The sequence below is a fragment of the Notothenia coriiceps genome, unplaced genomic scaffold, assembly GCF_000735185.1.
Source record: "Notothenia coriiceps isolate Sejong01 unplaced genomic scaffold, NC01 NC01_scaffold00015267, whole genome shotgun sequence".
Classification (NCBI taxonomy): Eukaryota; Metazoa; Chordata; class Actinopteri; order Perciformes; family Nototheniidae; genus Notothenia; species Notothenia coriiceps.
The window spans coordinates 1-17,248 of record NW_011347968.1 but is presented as its reverse complement, the minus strand read 5'-3'; the positions used below and the strand labels follow the sequence as shown (position 1 = coordinate 17,248).

At 39.6% G+C, this 17,248-nt stretch overlaps 1 protein-coding gene across 1 annotated transcript; it reads right to left on the bottom strand.

Moving 5' to 3' along the window:
- Positions 1 to 1,584: 1,584 nt before the first annotated feature.
- On the bottom strand, positions 1,585 to 16,478 carry LOC104948843 (transducin-like enhancer protein 4; the record flags this gene model as incomplete). The annotated part of the gene is made up of 14 exons (XM_010775062.1): positions 1,585 to 4,336; positions 4,795 to 4,871; positions 5,803 to 5,953; positions 6,936 to 7,083; positions 7,735 to 7,982; positions 8,136 to 8,385; positions 8,498 to 8,574; positions 9,265 to 9,452; positions 9,579 to 9,711; positions 10,148 to 10,300; positions 10,387 to 10,440; positions 10,775 to 10,897; positions 15,223 to 15,239; positions 16,233 to 16,478. Coding segments are annotated over 14 exons (1,973 nt in total), but the record flags the coding sequence as incomplete, so codon positions are not given.
- Positions 16,479 to 17,248: the final 770 nt, after the last annotated feature.

The window sequence follows — 17,248 nt, the reverse complement described above, 5'->3', positions numbered from 1 at the left end:
AAGAACATTATATGTGATAATTATTGTTATATTAGTGTTTTTCATTCAAACACTAGTTACTGTATGCAGTCTGTTGCGACCTGGCTCAGAAGGCCACAACAAAAAGGAGACAACACATTAACGGGTAGAAAAAGGTGTTTATTTGATCAAAAACACGTCAAAATAGACACTGGATATACTCATCAGAGCCGGGTGCCTGCAGGAGAAAGCAGAGAGCCCACAGATAGGAGCAGAGAGGCTTTAAATAGCTCCAGGACACCAGACCCAGGTGCCCTGAATCACCGCAATCAAGGCAATCACTGGATCCAATGCAGCACAGACGGAACAGCCACACCCTCTCTACTGATGGACCCACAGGGGCATCACTTTTTAACACAGTCTGTGTGAAGTAGACAAAGTAAAAGATGAAAGCTTGAAACTGTAAAGAATAAACTCACTAGCAGATTAAATGTGAAACTTTACATTAAGCATCATCTTTCCTCTCAAGAAGATTCAGAGGCTGTTTTGTAATTTCAAAAATGTGGTAAAAAACAGTGCTGCAGGTTTCTTCGTTCAAGGGCAGAAAGCTATAACCTATAATGCAGAATTACAAGTGTTCTGGAGCTGACAGCAGGCTGCAGCCAGTGTAATTGTGTGGTAGTTGTTTTAGATTGCCAATGAAGCCTTTATAATATTGCCCTGGGCACGCACAGAAAAGAGACAGGTTGTTATTTAGTCCATTAACATGTTGCCATACACACTTGTGAGTTGGGTATTGAAATGCAGCGACTTGGGGACAAGTCAAGTGTTGTTTCATGAAAATGTAATACCTATTTGCAAGAGGGAAAGGTTCTGCTGTCAGTCACTGTGGGTTAACCCTGGGTCATGAGTCTTTCTCACCTGCAGTCCATGTTTCACATGAGCTACATACTGGGACCTATGATCAAATAACATGTTCAATTAGCCCCGCCCACACAATCTGCAACATTTTAGGGCTTTGTTAAATACTCGATTCTGATGATTATCTCTTAAAATCTGCCATGGACTTTTGGAGCCAATGCTTTCCTACTTTTTGGTGTTTTGAATTCTGAATACCTATATTCAGAATATATACAGTATATGTATCTATACCCTGTATTGCTTATAACAAAAATACAAATATTTGAGTCCTTTTTTCACCACTGAACCGTTCTTTAACAATTCAACAAAGAGTCCTAGTTGCAGAACTTCTCAGAAAGTCTCAGACAAAATACTCCACATATTCATTTAATAAGATCAACCACAGACTAGGAAAGAGAGCAAAGGCATTTTGTTTTGAAGAGGAAAGAAAAACTCAACTAGGAGCAGTTGTTTTCCACTGTAAACTTGAATTATAACATGGTACAGTTTATCTATAACAGCTCTACACATCATTATGTACGTAGCAATCATTTCTTTATCAGGTCATGTTATCCAGCTGACTGGGCATTAGTCTAGGTAGCGCCAAAGTGTATTTTATATTTTTTTTAGTATTATTGAGAAAGTAGGTTGCACAGTAGCTATTTAAGGTACAGATTTTAAGACTTTTTGCCGCTGAGCAGTCATTGACAACAGGGGGAACAAATCATATTTTTTATTTGAAAACAAAGCTGACTGCAATAAACACAGATATTCTTCAGATTCAGAAAGCACATAATAAGGCAAACACTGAAAAAAACAATATCAACATCCAGTCCTTCAGAATGTACAGTGTCACTGGGTGTGTATGATAAAGAAATTACAAAAATATCAGAACAGTGTAATATCTTACATATGGTCCCGTCTTTATCACACATATTACACTTTTTCTGTGGTTTCTGCAAAATGTCCCTTTCACACCAGTGCAGTTGTATCAGTAGTTTCTTTAATGTGATTAGAGATCTGTCAAAGTCAGAGCCACAGCCTTTTTTGTATATTGTAAGAAATGGTTATCTTTTAGGAGAAAAAAAATGTGTAGTAAATACTGCATGACAGACCCAGGCTGACACAAACTCACCTTTTTCCAATTGTATGTCTATATATCACTGTTAAGACCTTACAGTAGAGTAATCACAATCAGGTATTAAGGTGTCAGGAATATTAGTGTATGAGCACGGCACTGTTCAGTTTGAGAAGGTTATCAGAGGGATAAACTATTAAACAAATTAAAATGTGTCAATGTAATACTTTATGTGGCAGTCAGTACTGAACAACAGAAAGATAAAGCTATGAAATGCATTTCCTGTGATTACAGTACAATGCAAGTGATATCTTATACAGTGATCAGCCTATCAATGTTTACTCATAGGCTTTGTATTTGCATTTCTGTATCTTGCCTTGGATTAATGTCATTCAAGCTTGGGGTTGAAGCTATGCTTCAGTAACGCAATAACACCAAGAACAAAGTTTGGAAGCAAAAAGGCAAAAAATACAGTGAGGAAGAAAGCAATGTCAAAAAGCTTCTAGTTAATGGCACCGTGCTTAAAACAATCAGTCTGAAACAGCAGTAGCCATGAATAATGTATTTCACGTGCATGTGTTTGGCAAAACAGGAGACACAAAGAGGAGTTTGGTCCTGATTCATTCAGTGGAAAACAGACAATAATACAAATTGTACTGGATAATATGTGTTATTGTTTGGGTTCATTTTCTAATGCTATTTTTTTTTTTTAAATGAATCTTTAAAAGTGACACTCAAAAACAGTGTTTTAAAAAAAACACTCCAACAGCAGAGTCCATCATGTTTCATCTCTGTGCAGTCGAACACTCAGCAGGACAAAATGGTTTCAGAAGCGCAGCAGCATAAAGGCACTGTGTTATTTCTACAAGCCAAGATAAGTAAATCCAAGAGAAACCACGACTGTATCGCTGACCACAAGAGTCCAAAGGTCCAAACAAGAAGGAGTCCAGGCAGGAAAAGCAGGACCGGTTGACCTCCCAGCATCAATCACACAGTTTCTCTGAACTCTTGTCACACAGACTTCGGTTAGCCTCCAGAAGAGTCTAAACTGAGGCCGCAGAACCAAGGGCAAAGGTCGCACAGCAGTGAGGGCACCGAGGGCAATCTTGTTAGTTTGTTTGTTCAATGCCAACAAAACACACACACATTCACAAAGAGATTGAGCTCCCACCTAACTCAAAATTGTGTGAGAAAATACATTTTTAAAAGGTATCAAAGGTAGACTAAGCTGCATTTTGAAGGAATACTTTGAACATTTGGGGAAATGTGCAGATAGTAAGAGCAGAGGATTGACACAACTGTCTTCTGTTAAATATAGAGGTACATTCAGCAGCCTATCTTAGCGTCAACATCTGGAAACAAGGGGAAGCAGCTTGCCTGGTTTAGCCAAAGATAAAAACATTAAAATAAATCAGCCTACCGGAGCCTCTACGGCTAACTAATTACCAGGTTGCATCTCAATTGGTTAATCACTATGTTCAGTAAGTGGAATGCCGATTTTACTGATTTAGGCAAGAGCAAAAAGTGTCTTATTATAAAAAAAGGCTAATTTGGTTTGAGGTTTTAAATGACCTGAAGGCAAAAAAAACATGAGACAGAACGAAAATATAATAAATAGAGAATACTGCATTTCGAGATCACATTAATATAACTGCACTTCAATCAAACCACTAAACCTTTTATTTATGAAACTATCCACATGTGGTGAATAAAGCCTAAATGTGTGTTGAATGTGTTTAGTGCATCTACAGAAAAGAGCACATACGCAGTGGGGGCAGTATATCAGGATTTGAAATTAGGTTGGCAGCAGCCGCTGAACAGATGACAACTACAATGGCATTACGTTTTGAGGAGAAAACATCTTCTTTAATATAACTGTTAATCTTATAGTTATCCTCTCAATTGTTGCTCTTATTTTTTAGCCTTTAGGCACACAAAGTACGAAGGAAAGCATGTGAACAACGGTGATCATGTTTTAGCTGCTAATAATGTGTTGGTTAAAGAAAAGTGTAAAGGAATGTTATTGAACCAACAGCATTTATTGAACAGCATTGTCTCCAGATTCAGTGCACATGGACATTCACTCATCCTCACAACAACAAAAAGCCAATCCTTTAGAGAAAAAAACGAATTCTCTGTGCTTGGTTCTGCTTGTTTGATTTGATCAACGGCGAGCTAAAGGTTCAAAAGGGTCACTGTCCAGAAAAGTCTGTTTGGTTAGTTCCATTCAAATCCGTTTTATACACATTACAAATTGTACATAGTCGAGACACGGCGGATGGCCTGGCCCTTCTAGTAGTTGACCTCGTAGACCGTCGCTTTCTTATCTCCTGAGCCCGTCACAATGTACTTATCATCGATGGAGATGTCACAGCTCAGCACTGAGGACGACTCCTTTGACTGTAAGGGGAATAAAAGATGTGTGAAAAGTGCACTTACAGTAAGGCAGAAAAAGCCACGGATGAGGGCTAAGTGTGTGGGAGATAGATATTAGGCAGAATATTTATTTTCAGTCCAGTCCATAATAAATGTAAAGTGCAGTGGCAGCTTCCAGTGCAACATATTTTAAAGATCCTGATGAAGGCTTCTTCTTCAAATGTTTATGTCCTTGATATGCAGTGACTTTTAGTTTTTAAGATTCCTGAATATTTTGTATTCAGCACCTCCACTTGTGTGTCTGAATGGCTTTTGACTGTCATGCTCAAAGACATTTTCTTTCTTTATTCTTTCAAATCTTTGAATGGAAATTTCTGGCACCAGGATTGGGCAAATATATTCCACTTTGTTGTAAATGTACATCAATTAAGTATAGTAGTATTAGCAAAAGCTGCCTGCATGTTTTTGTTCTTTACCCTTACCTGGAAAATGCTGGCTCCATACGGAGTTCTCCATGCATTGAGGAGATTGTCTTTTCCTGTGCTCACAAACCACTTCCCTGCAAAGGATGATAAACTGCATTAGGCCACAATCAAGAAAAAAACATAAATGTATTATGTTGAAATGTATGAAGCAATAAAGCTAAAGTAACTCAGTCACATGTTGAGATATTTAGGTCAGAGTTAAATATTTTATTGAGAAAAATGGTTGCAAACTGTTTTGAAGAATATAAGACTTTTCTAAAATGAAAGAAAATTGAGGAAACCAGCTTTTCATTTTAACCACTAGAGGGAAAATGTATACAGAATTAGTGGGACCAATATAATACCAGCATAATGCTCAAATACTGACATTATGGAGGGCATTTCTGTTTGCTTTATACCTTTTTACTGACCAAGCTTAATAAACGCTCAAAAATATTATAATTTTGAGATATTTTTAAATATAAGTTCAATCCTATATTAGATTTGAACAATACTGTACTGACAGACCAACTGGTGGCTTCAAAACAAGTCAGGTTTGTCGTAATCAACATTTGTAAAGATTGTCTATTTATCAATTCAACCATTAATTGATGACGATGTTATAATGGTGGAGCAATCTATTCAAATCTCATCTTTTGGTTCCTGCAGATAATTCATACTGGTTCTCCATGCTAACATGTGTTAACTCATTTCAGCTTTTCTTAATTTCCAGTATATTAAAAATGGTTTGTTAGGATTTTATGTTTTACATCCCAACAGGATTTGTCCTCTTAACTTATACTGCAGCAGTATAAACCAGCTATAGATTGTAATTTCTTATCAAACATACAGTATCTCTCAACATAGTAAATATGCTTTTGACAGTTCTTCACAATTCACACAGAATTTGATCAAAAAGCCAAATCACCCAAAGATTTAGTAGATGCATATTTGTTTTTTTCTTTAAGACTTTATTTAAAACATTGATAGAATTATGAACCTGTTTAAAGTGGTAAGGATTCTTACCACAGTGAGCAAATCTGAGTGAGAGCACGCAGCTCTCATGCAGGTGGAGCTGGTACTTGTCAGGTTTGGTGACATGTAGGACCTCCACATTGTTGTTCTCCATCCCCACTGCCAGCCACTCGCCCGTTGGACAGTATCCCAGTGAAAATATCTGCAATAAAACAAGTTATTAAATCGTATTTACCATATGCTTTATAACTCCTCTCTTATATTATTCTACTGTGTTTTTTTAGCAGATGAATATTGTGTTTGTCAGCGTGGGTGGCAACTAACATAAACATATCTATTGATGCTGGCAAATCCCCTGTTCAACACATTCATAAGAATTTCATGCTTATCTGTAACGTGCACGACTGTTTCAGCTCATAAAATCATATTGAGTAAGTGATGTCCTGCTGGCATCAATTATCAATCATAAAGGTGGGTAAATTAATTCAAATGTGTTGCCACAAATCACAGCAATATTTGTCCAGATCATTAAGACACCTCATGGCTCAATAAACCTCGTAAACACAATTGTATTTTTTGTCTTTGCCAACGCATAACTCGCTGAAGCTGTTTTTAAGGGGGTGGAGGGGTTAGTACAGATATTATAGGATGGCATTAGCACTTTATTGGTCATGTCTCTCCTTGTCTGGCCTGCCCTCTCTGAGCTCTCTTTAATGCACACTCGTCTCCTCCTGAGCATACTGAGAATGCCAAATTGGTCTTTTCAGGGAAATTGCAGTAATGGTCTATTATTGCTGCTTTTCTTCTCACCTGACAAAACCCTAAATTCTTACCACCAGTGTTATTAGTGTTAAAGGCATTTGAGCACAGAAACCCTGAGCTCGGTCTAGCCTTTATAGCAGGTTAAATGTTCTGAACTGAGCTTGTTAATTACTGCAATAAATCATCACAGACACTGCAGATGGCAATGAGCTGTCCTGAGATGCACGATTTTCAACAATCTGTGTATTTTACTTCAACCACCAAGCAAATCTGTATGCATTTTATACCTGGAAACTAATTCCACTCTGCTGCTACACCAACACGTACGGACACATTTAGCATGCATGCAGTGACACCAGCAGTCCGTCAGCTGGTGTAAGTGTTTGAGCTTGGTTAAGAACATAGAAAGAGTGTTTGTGTACCTGGGAGGTGAAGTCGTGCTGCTGCAGCTGCCGTCCCTCTCTCAGGTCCCAGGAGCGCACGGTGTTATCCAGGCCTCCCGTCCACAGCTTTGTCCCATCATTAGAGATGTCTATACAGCTGGCCCCATCAGTGTGGCCCTGGAACTGCCTGCAGAAAAACACAAAGCCAGACAAACCCATGTAGTAGTGTTCATCGTAGCAAATTACACATGAACATTTGTAGCTCTTAAGATAGTAACGTCTTAGTATGTATTCCTCAGGTTGTAAGATGTGTTGCTTAAGTTTTGTTGACATTAGCCCAGGCAGCAATGGAGGAAGACATGTCAGACATTCTTTGATGGGGCACCCTGGTGTCTACACTATCCAAATATAAGCCCATGAAATATATATATATATATATTTACATTTTAAATAAAAATACATTATATCATTAAAAAGTCTGTTTGAATATTGATGCCATTGCCATTAAAAAAAATCACTTCTAATGACATTGTTCTAAAGAAAATGTAATTATAATTAGCAGTGAGAGCCATCACTTGCACACACACACACACACACACACACACACACACACACACACACACACACACACACACACACACACACACACACACACACACATCATCATAAAAGTAAAAAAAAAACAACAAAATAGTTATAGTCTTAGAAAAATCACCTGCCTTGACTGTCTTGCAAAGTATGGTAGAGCAATCAGTTTTAGACTTCTGGACTGAATTAGAGACTCAGATCCTATAACTGGTTTAAAAACCCTCCCACAACGCCCCCCACAGCTCCTTACCGAACCAGGGTCTGGTTGTGTAGGTCCCACACGGCTATGTTTCCGTCGGAGCAGCAGGAGAAGCAGACCTTGGAGTCTGGGCTGATAGCCAGAGCATAGCATGCAGGTGCTGAAGAGGTGAGTTCAGCCTTGATCCGTGGCGTTGGTGTAGCCAAATCCCAGATCGACAAAGTGCTTGCCTCGCCCCCGACTATGAGGGTCCGCCCATCCGGGAGTAACCGACAGGAACGGATGTAGTTATCTCTGTTCTGATAAACACACATACAGTAGTTTTGTGAAAAAAAGGATCACTCCATAAACTGCTTGCTGTAAGGAGTATCAGGCAAAACATTAGAAAGACATTCTGTATTTCATCCATATATTAAGTAACACTGCATGGATGAAGGGCTCATCACACTTACAAGGCAGTCCAGCTGGGAAACAGGGGTCTTGTTTCCAGGGTGACTGATGTCCCACACCTTGACGCAGCCCTTGCCGCCGGTGTAGACATGACGCGTGGGGTTACTGATGGTGACAGCACACACCACCTCCCCGTGGCTGAGGGTATTGATCTGTCGTGCGTGGCGCGGGATGCCTGGGCCGATCAGCGCATCAGGGGGAAAAGGCACAGGCTGCATCTGTCCATCAGCACTCACATGAAAGGAGTACGCTCTAGAGGAAAGAAAATGTGACAATAGAGGTGGAAGTGTGGGTAAACGAACATGCACATGTGAGAAAGAAAAAAGAGTAAATGGGGATTTATTAAACGAAGGAGGAAACATACGGTTTTCCACCAGGAATGCCTGACAGGTTGGGAGGAAGGCCAGGGACACGCATGTGGTGGTGAGGATCAAATCCTACCTATAAGATGTGAGAAGAGAGGTTAGAATACAATCAAACAATAAACACTAGTTTTCACGCTGCATGTTTAAAATAATCTTTTAAGAAGAGACATGAACTGGCTTTTGTAGCTTGCATACTGTATTATCTGAAAACTGCTTTCTGTATTAATTGCACCGTCAACTACGATAAACAAGTGAAAAAAAACGGTAACGTTAAGCAGCTACTGACAACTAAAACATAAATAATGTAATGTAATCACTGAAAATCTGTTTGTTTTATGGAATTCACACTTTTTATTCAGCCACACATTTATTCTAGCTTTGTTTGTTTTGTTTTCAATCTGTAAATCACCAATCAATGCTGACTGAGCATCCAACCAAATAAAACATTTCTACCTTTTATCCCTAAAAATTATATTCTCTCACTTCAGGCACATTTTTCCATGTTTGCCATTTGGTTTTAGTTTTTACGGTTCAAATGTTTCTGATTACACAGAGAGTGTGAACAGATATGGTAATTTGAATGAGCACTAGAAGCAGGCACACGGTTAGAATGCTTAAACTGCTTAAAAATAAATTATTTTATTTTATTTTGGCCTTTTCTATTGTAGATTTTTGGTTACCAGTTCTCGGCATGCCAAACATGGAGTTAATTCCATACTTGGTACTATGAATACATATGTCAATGAACTTGGGTATGTTTGTGTACCACTTGTGTGCGTCCGTAAGCTGCCACTGCAGCGGCTGCGACCGCACTCATCTGTGGAGAAATGTTATGCAGCCCGCTGTATGCTGCTGCGGCTCCAATCAGCTCTCCGTTCATACCCGGGTGGGGAACCATTCCAAACGGACTCGGGTACGAGCAGGGCACAGCCAACGGCGTGCGGAGACCAGGAGCTACAAGACAAAACACAAGACACAAGTTGGGACATTTGCATCTGATGTTAGAAGGCCTATTTGATTTGATTTCAAAGTCTCATGGATGCATTCAGAGAGGTTTGAAGCTCTGTTTGCAACACTCACCAAGCGCCTCAATTCCTACAGGTTTACCAGGGGCAGACCTCAGGCTCGGGGTGGAGGTGCTGCTCGGTGTCGGGGCGTCGGAGCGGGATGTGGGGGAGCTGGACTTGGAAACAGGCGTTGTGGACTTCTCATTCTACAACAAAAAAAGGCTTAAAATCAGGTAAATCCCAAACTGATCAAAAAATGCACTTAAAGTGAAACAAAAATCTAATTGTGAAAAGATTTAAGAGAATGAAGACAAACGCAGCTATTTCAAGAGGACAAACATTTAAATTATACATTAAGCTGCGATTTAATTTATGATTGATTTTCTATAAACGCTTTCTGAACCTGATATTATCCCGGGTTTTTTCACTCACATTTTGCCATTTATTCACATTTTTCTTATCATCCTATTTACCTTTTTGCAAACTCTGACTGGAGTTTGTCATCATTCAAATCAGGCCTTGATTTCCTTATATATTTTACTCACAATGATTTCATTTGTTCTGAATGCCTAAAAATAGAAAACTACCCTGAGAAATGATGAAGAAAAAGATCAGAGGGCTATAATTACCCCAACGACTCACCAAATTAATCTCTTTGGATTTGGATGAAGGTGTGCTGCTGGAGGAGGCGATAGAGGACGGGCTCAGTGGAGCATCCTTCTTCGACAGGCGACTCTTGTCCAATCCGTTCTCCCGAGGCGAGTGGGCAGGACTTCCTCGTGGAGACGCTGGATCCTTTGGTGGGTGTTCACAGGCAAAGATTAGAAAATAAAAAGGATTTTCATAAATGTTTTTACATTAGACGCCAGGATGTGTTGTACCTCATTGGAGACATCCACTACCAAGTTGTCATCGCTCTTCTCTCCATCACTTTCCTGGGATAGACACAGAGTAGAAAAACACACACACACTTACAGTTTTGAAAAAAACTTTGTGTAAGATTTATACAAACTACCTAAGAACTTTTACATTGCATTTGCATGTACATTTTTTGTGCTCGTCAATTTATCATTTGAAAATTAGCACTCCTTTCTTTTTTTCTGAAAAGGTCAATTTGAGCCCAGACTACACTTTAGTCGAAAGTGAATGTGGTAATAATCACAAAACAAGAAAATCAAGTGCTTCTGCTTTTCATTCACAAATGAAAAAAGGTATACATATAAAAATGTACCTAAGTCATTAAAGGTAAAATAAATGATGATGACTCACATAGCGTGTAGAGGCCAGCTCCTTATCCTCAGTCTTCTGTTTTTTGCTGTCGGAGGAGTAATCGCTTGAACTCCTGTGCTTCTCTCGGGTCCGAAAGCTGGCCGAAGGGGACACGGATGAACTCTGGAAGAAACATGAAAGACTTGAGTGTCCCAAGTAATGCTGTGTTTGTATTTAAATATATTGTAACCATCTTTATCCTGATGTCTTAAATCAGCTGTAAAGCTTGTTCAGCATGTCCTATCAAACATTCAGTGTAAAGACTCTTTAAATAAAGGCAAGTGGAAAAACCCATAAATGTTATTCCATTTAAGTCCTTTATTTTGGGTGAAAATAGATACCTTCCAAACAAACTAGGCAAATAAAACATCTGCACTACGAACAATAGGAGGTAAAGAGAGAACATTTGTTTGTTATATGGGAGAAACAACCCTTTTATATAGAAAATGAGATTGCATCTATTATTGTCAAGTAAAGTAAATTAGACGCAGGGGTATTTGGCAATTACCACTAGTACTTTGGGCCTACTTGTTCAGGTTACACTTGAAAAATATCCAATAAGGAATCTTCCAGAGAGACACAGCTGAAGAGATGACACATTATGTTTGAAGATGTGTTGTGGGTTGAAGCTGGTCCACTGATGTCTCTCTTTTCTTAATCAAATATGGCATCTTTTAAATAGCATTAATGACAGATTCATCCTCTCTAAGAAGCAAAGATCAAAATAAGGTCAACTGAACATTTCCCCTCTTGCTCGGCCTGTCCCTGCTGATCTCTCTCTCTCTCTCTTTCGGAGGCTTCTTCTTCACAGAGAGAAGGACAATAAAGCAGGACCTTTAACTCGACCTTTCCACTAACTCACGCTTGTAACCTTTCCACTGCCCTTTGCCGTGCTGCAAGTGTTGATGACAAGATTCAGTGGGGGAGGAGTGAGTTTCGGTGTGTGTGTGTGTGTGTGTGTGTGTGTGTGTGTGTGTGTGTGTGTGTGTGTGTGTGTGTGTGTGTGTGTGTGTGTGTGTGTGTGTGTGTGTGCGTGTCTGTAAACGGGCCACACTTGTACCTGTTTACATTTTAGTACTCCGTATGTGCAAACAATGCTGAGATGTCAGTGTGTGTTCAGGTGTCTCTCCTTGAGTGAGACAGAGCAGGTTGAGCCCCCTCCCCACCTTTACTCTATCACACATTTTCTAGTCTCATTAGATTAATTAGTCGGAAAATTAGCTCTTTGAAAAACATCAAGGCAAATTAATTTGGCTGCAGAGACAAATGAAGGCTCCGCCGGCAGTACAAGCGTGTGTGCAGTGTGTGCGCTGTGACTGGGTGAAACTATTAATTTACCATCACACCGTAATTATATTTGCCTCCCATTTCAAATTGATTCTGCAAGTTCTGATAATGATACCTGTAACCTTCACTGTGCTGCTCAATTACAGTTTTGGAAAACAACTTTGGTGTCTCTCTTGTAAAAGCCCAGGATGACCGAGCGTCTCTTAATGTCGTTAAGTAGCATGAAGTAAGGAGTAATCCTCAAGGTGGATGTTAAGGCTGCATTAAATGTTAAACACTGTTTAAAAAGAAATGGTATCAGTACAAAAATAACCTGGAGCTTTAAGAGGTGTTTTTATCATCACGATAACATTCTGTACTTCTTTGACTCTGTAGTTTTGTCTTGTTGTGCTTTATTACCTAGAGACTATCACTGATTTGAATGCCTTGCTTTTCCTTGAACTTCCTATTCATTCACACAAAGTACACCTGGAAGCTGCCTGATCTGACTCGAAAGGAGCAGCTGGGGTTTAGGGGTCTTGCTCAAGGGCCCCTTCGGAAATTCAATTTTTCTACCCTTTTGGCTTTCACTGACCCAGTTTAAAAAAACTAAATTAAGTTGCTCCAATACTCATAATTGTGTATCACAATGCAAAAATAAAAATGCTATGATATGTAACACAGTATTGGATATGATATCATGTCACTATGTATTCTCCACTGCTGTTACCAAGGTCAGTTATTCCTTTTTAACTTTAGCATACATAATGTTCAACAACAGCTCCTGAATTGGCCTTGTGGTGTGTATCTCAAAAACAAGATGACTGATACATTCACACAAATACAGCCATTTATATAATTTGTTTTTGTTAAACAGTATTGACATTGCCAATTACTGTATTTTAAATCTTTACTTCGTTTCACTTTGTTTTTGGCTTCCACCTTTCCTGTTTTCTTTTTCCATCCCTTAAAATGTTGCTTCTTGCCACCAGCAGTGAGAAGGTACATTTCTGCTTTGTAAATATCTGAGAATTGTTTTTGATCCCCTGGTTTCTCAGCTTCCTTCGCTCAATATCCCTCCAAAATGATGGCTGAGCTCACACCAAAAAACCTTTTTTACTCTGGTTTAAAGTCAGTATCCCATCTGATCCCTCTGTTCCACTCAACTTGTTTTTTATTCCGCAGCCAACACAGCATGGAAGTCCAGCCTGAACTTTGTAAACTGATTTTCTTTAAAGATACAAACAAAGCATCCTAACAATTTCAAAAGAGACACATTGCAGCCAACCAATAAACAAAAAATCAAGACAAAAAAGTATAAAAGAAAAGTGTGACGCTCACCGCCGCAGAAGGTTTACTTTTGTGATTCAGTCTAAAGGTCAGTGTAACCATGAACGCCGCCTCATTAGGAATTCATCCCCCATCTTTTTTTCTAAACAAACAGTACATAATCAAGGTTGTCCACTTTGTTAAAGAGTAGTTTTACCTTGAGTGGTTGTATTAAAGGTCAGAGAATAAAAATAAAAACTGTTTTAATTGCAACTACTCCAAACATCCTGTTGTCGCTTAATAGACTGAAAAGGGAACATTCAATGTCATTGACAACTGAACCAATAATCAACTTAATGGGATAAGTGTGTCTGACAGGCTTAAGGAGGTGCAGTCCTTGAACGCACCACAACTGCATAATAGTCTGTATTGGCAACAATAACAGACACAAATGAACATCTGCAACTAGCAACTTTATCCGGCGGACGTGCATAGGCAGAAGACATTAAGGCACAGATGTTCATGCAATTCACACACACTGAACTCAGTGGACTGTTGCCAAGGCAACTGTGGACCACTGACAACGGGCTTACTGGTTTCATGAAGTGACTGTTGGCTGTGTGTGTTCTCACAGGGCGCTAATGAAAGGCATTCATCATTCAGGTCTCCCTATCTTTACCTCAAATTTCTGACAACCTCACACACACACACACACACACACACACACACACACACACACACACACACACACACACACACAAACACAGCTAATCACTCCCATCACGGTGCTTACAGCTTTGTTTGTGTGTATGTGCGTGTGCGTGCGTGTGTGTGTGTGTGTGTGTGGGTGTGTGTGTGTGTGTGTGTGTGTGTGTGTGTGTGTGTGTGTGTGTGTGTGTGTGTGTGTGTGTGTGTGTGCAGGATGATACACTTCATGGGGGGCTTGAGGTAACATATTAAACATTCCTCCTGTCTCCACCTACTCTAAAAACACCAGAGAACACCCACAACCTGTTCAATACAAGCATGTGTGTGTGTGTGTGTGTGTGTGTGTGTGTGTGTGTGTGTGTGTGTGTGTGTGTGTGTGTGTGTGTGTGTAAGCTTGGGCTGCCTGAATAAAGAAATGCTAATCTGCTCATTGAGTATTCAACAAACCAAATGTTTGCCTTGGGAAAAAAGCTCAGCTTAAGGGACTAATTACTACAAGTGCTGGATGTAATGTTGCTCGGTTGAACTCCCTCTTTCCTTCACTAGTCAGACGTGTGCTTTTTTCTTTTTTCATCCGCTTCTCTTTATTTTGCTTTGTCTGCATTTCCAAATTTGATTTAAATGAATGTGTATAAAAACGACCAGTGGATGAGAGAAAAATGTGTATTACAAAATAAACAAGCATAATATCAATGTATTTAATATAGTTTCTGTTATACTAACAACACAGTTATAATGTACTTAATGTAAAATTACACAGAAACATTGTTTTTTACAACATCAGAAAGTATTTTTAGTCATTCTGTGATTGAATGTGACTTTGTAACAAACATCACGTTGACAAAAAGGATTTAAATAAATGTGGCTAAGAGTTATTATCATGCCTTATAAGTCATAGCATGTTTGGACTCTGGTTTTGTGTATTTTTTCTCTTTATAGTTGACACAGCTTTGAATGAGGACGGCAGGAATCATTTATTGGTCTCAATTCAAATTATTTGCATGTGATACAAAATACTAGTCTTCGGCTCCCAGGAAGTGTGTTACCAATAAAACTGAATGAAGAAATCTGTGCGGTAATGTTGATAGATGAAAGAGAAGTTGCTGTATTGTGGGTTGTGTCACTAAAGAAGTGTTGCTATTATTTCATTATTAGAGGGGTTGAGTGGGATCTGTATGTAAAAGAGAATGAAATAAATAACTTACCTTAACCGAGTCTCTGTCTGAGGAGGCGGAGGGCAGGAGACAGAAAACAAATTAAGGCATTAAATGATAGAGCAACAAGCGCAATAATGCATGTTCAAAGAGACACATGAAAAGCAGAAAGATAATGTAGAACCAACACATAAGCACACATTACACCTCTAAGAGAAAAGAGAGGCAAACAGATCAAAAAGTATTTTTCTTTGCCAGACTTTGTTCAAAACGTGCAAGAAGCTGATGGATATGTAATATAAGGAGCCCAGGGGGGCAACATTACACTACATTGGTAAGTAACCTCTAATATACTGTAAACACACACGCCCATTCACAGGAACTCAGCTAGAGAAATTGGATTGTTATTGATTGTACTCCTAATGGGGGAGACTATTACCTGGGTTAGCAGCCGTAGCTTTACTGCAGCTACAGGGCAAGGTTAAATGCTCTGCTGCTCAGTAAAAAGCCTCACAGTCATGCTGCAACAGAGTAATTAACAGCTGGCACACACAGTTTCTATCACACACACACACACACACAGACACACACACACACACACACACACACACACACACACACACATGTACACAGACAAACAGTCTCTATTAACTGTAATTAAATGCTTGAGCTCAAAGTCAGCTCGCAGAAGAATTGGCAGAGGCGTTCGGCGTGTGCAAAGGAAAAGAGGCAACATGATGGTTGTGTATATCGCTCCTTATTAGGCCAATTAAAACTGCATAATGACAAATCAGTTTTTAATTGCTTTAACTGCTGTTCATTCAGAGTAATAACAATTAGGCATCAGCTAGTACAAGTGCCGGTATTATTCTTAATTCTTAACTTTGATTGGATAAGCCAGACATGAAAAATACGTTTGGGGTCATAAACTGAACAAAAGACAAAGGCTTCAGTTTGTCTTTCATACACATTTAGTATCTGCTAATGAATGACATAAAAGAGCACAAGATTTTGCAATTTGTATGAAATATTGAGACAACTCAACACAGAGCAGGCCTTACCTCTCGGGTGTTCGTTGTTGCTGTCGTGGTGTTTCCTGTCGTCTTTGAGCGGCAGCTGGTGGCTCAGTGCAGAGGACAGAGCCAACAGGCTGGCAGTACCGGCCCCGGGGGGCAGGGGGGGCTGGAGGCCCGCCGGGTGAGGCGTGAGCGGGACGGGGATGGTGTGGCCGTGAGAGAGGTGCTGAGCCTGGAGCTGCTGCTGCTGAACCACACAGAGATCATGATCAGTGTTATGCAGTGGCGGTTCTAGACCAATTTGACTGGGGGGGCCAGGCTGGGGCCAGTTATTTTCTGAGGGGGGCCCAATAAATGCAGGACGAAAAAGACAAAGACAGTATGAAGTAATTGCGCATAAGAAAACAATGCAATACAGTTATTGGTATTTGTTTCATTACACATATTTATATGCTTACCTTTAACATTTGTGTGCTGTTTGGGTCTGTGGGACCCGTTTTCAGTATTTACTAAAATAAAATGTATGCAATCTAATTATTTTAATCTGCTTTATTTGGGGGTGGACCTCACATCCTCTAGGGGGGGCCTCACATCCTCTAGGGCAGGGGTCTCCTACACGTAGATCGCGAGCTACCGGTAGCTCGCAAGCAAATCCAAAATGTAAAAAATACACACAAAAAAAGGAAATGTAATTAAAAGAATCTACCCTATGCATAAATTAAACCTCAATCATAGCGAACTCTATCTACTTACTACAACTCTATATCTATCTAACACCCCTCCTCCCCCACAATGAATTTCGACCAATCACGTTCTTGCAACAAAGGGGAGTGATTAGTAAAATATGCATAAATAGAAAGAAAGAATAGGTAATTAACTATAGGTAACATAAGATAAGAATAAACAAGTTTAAATGATTTTGTATTGGCTGTGATCATATTCTAAAGATGTATAGATCTAAAGAGGTGTTTTGCCAGAGGGAAAATCACGGTCAAACCCCTGAGCTGCCGTGATTGGTCGATATTCATTGTGGGGTGGGGGGAGGAGGGGTGTTAGATAGA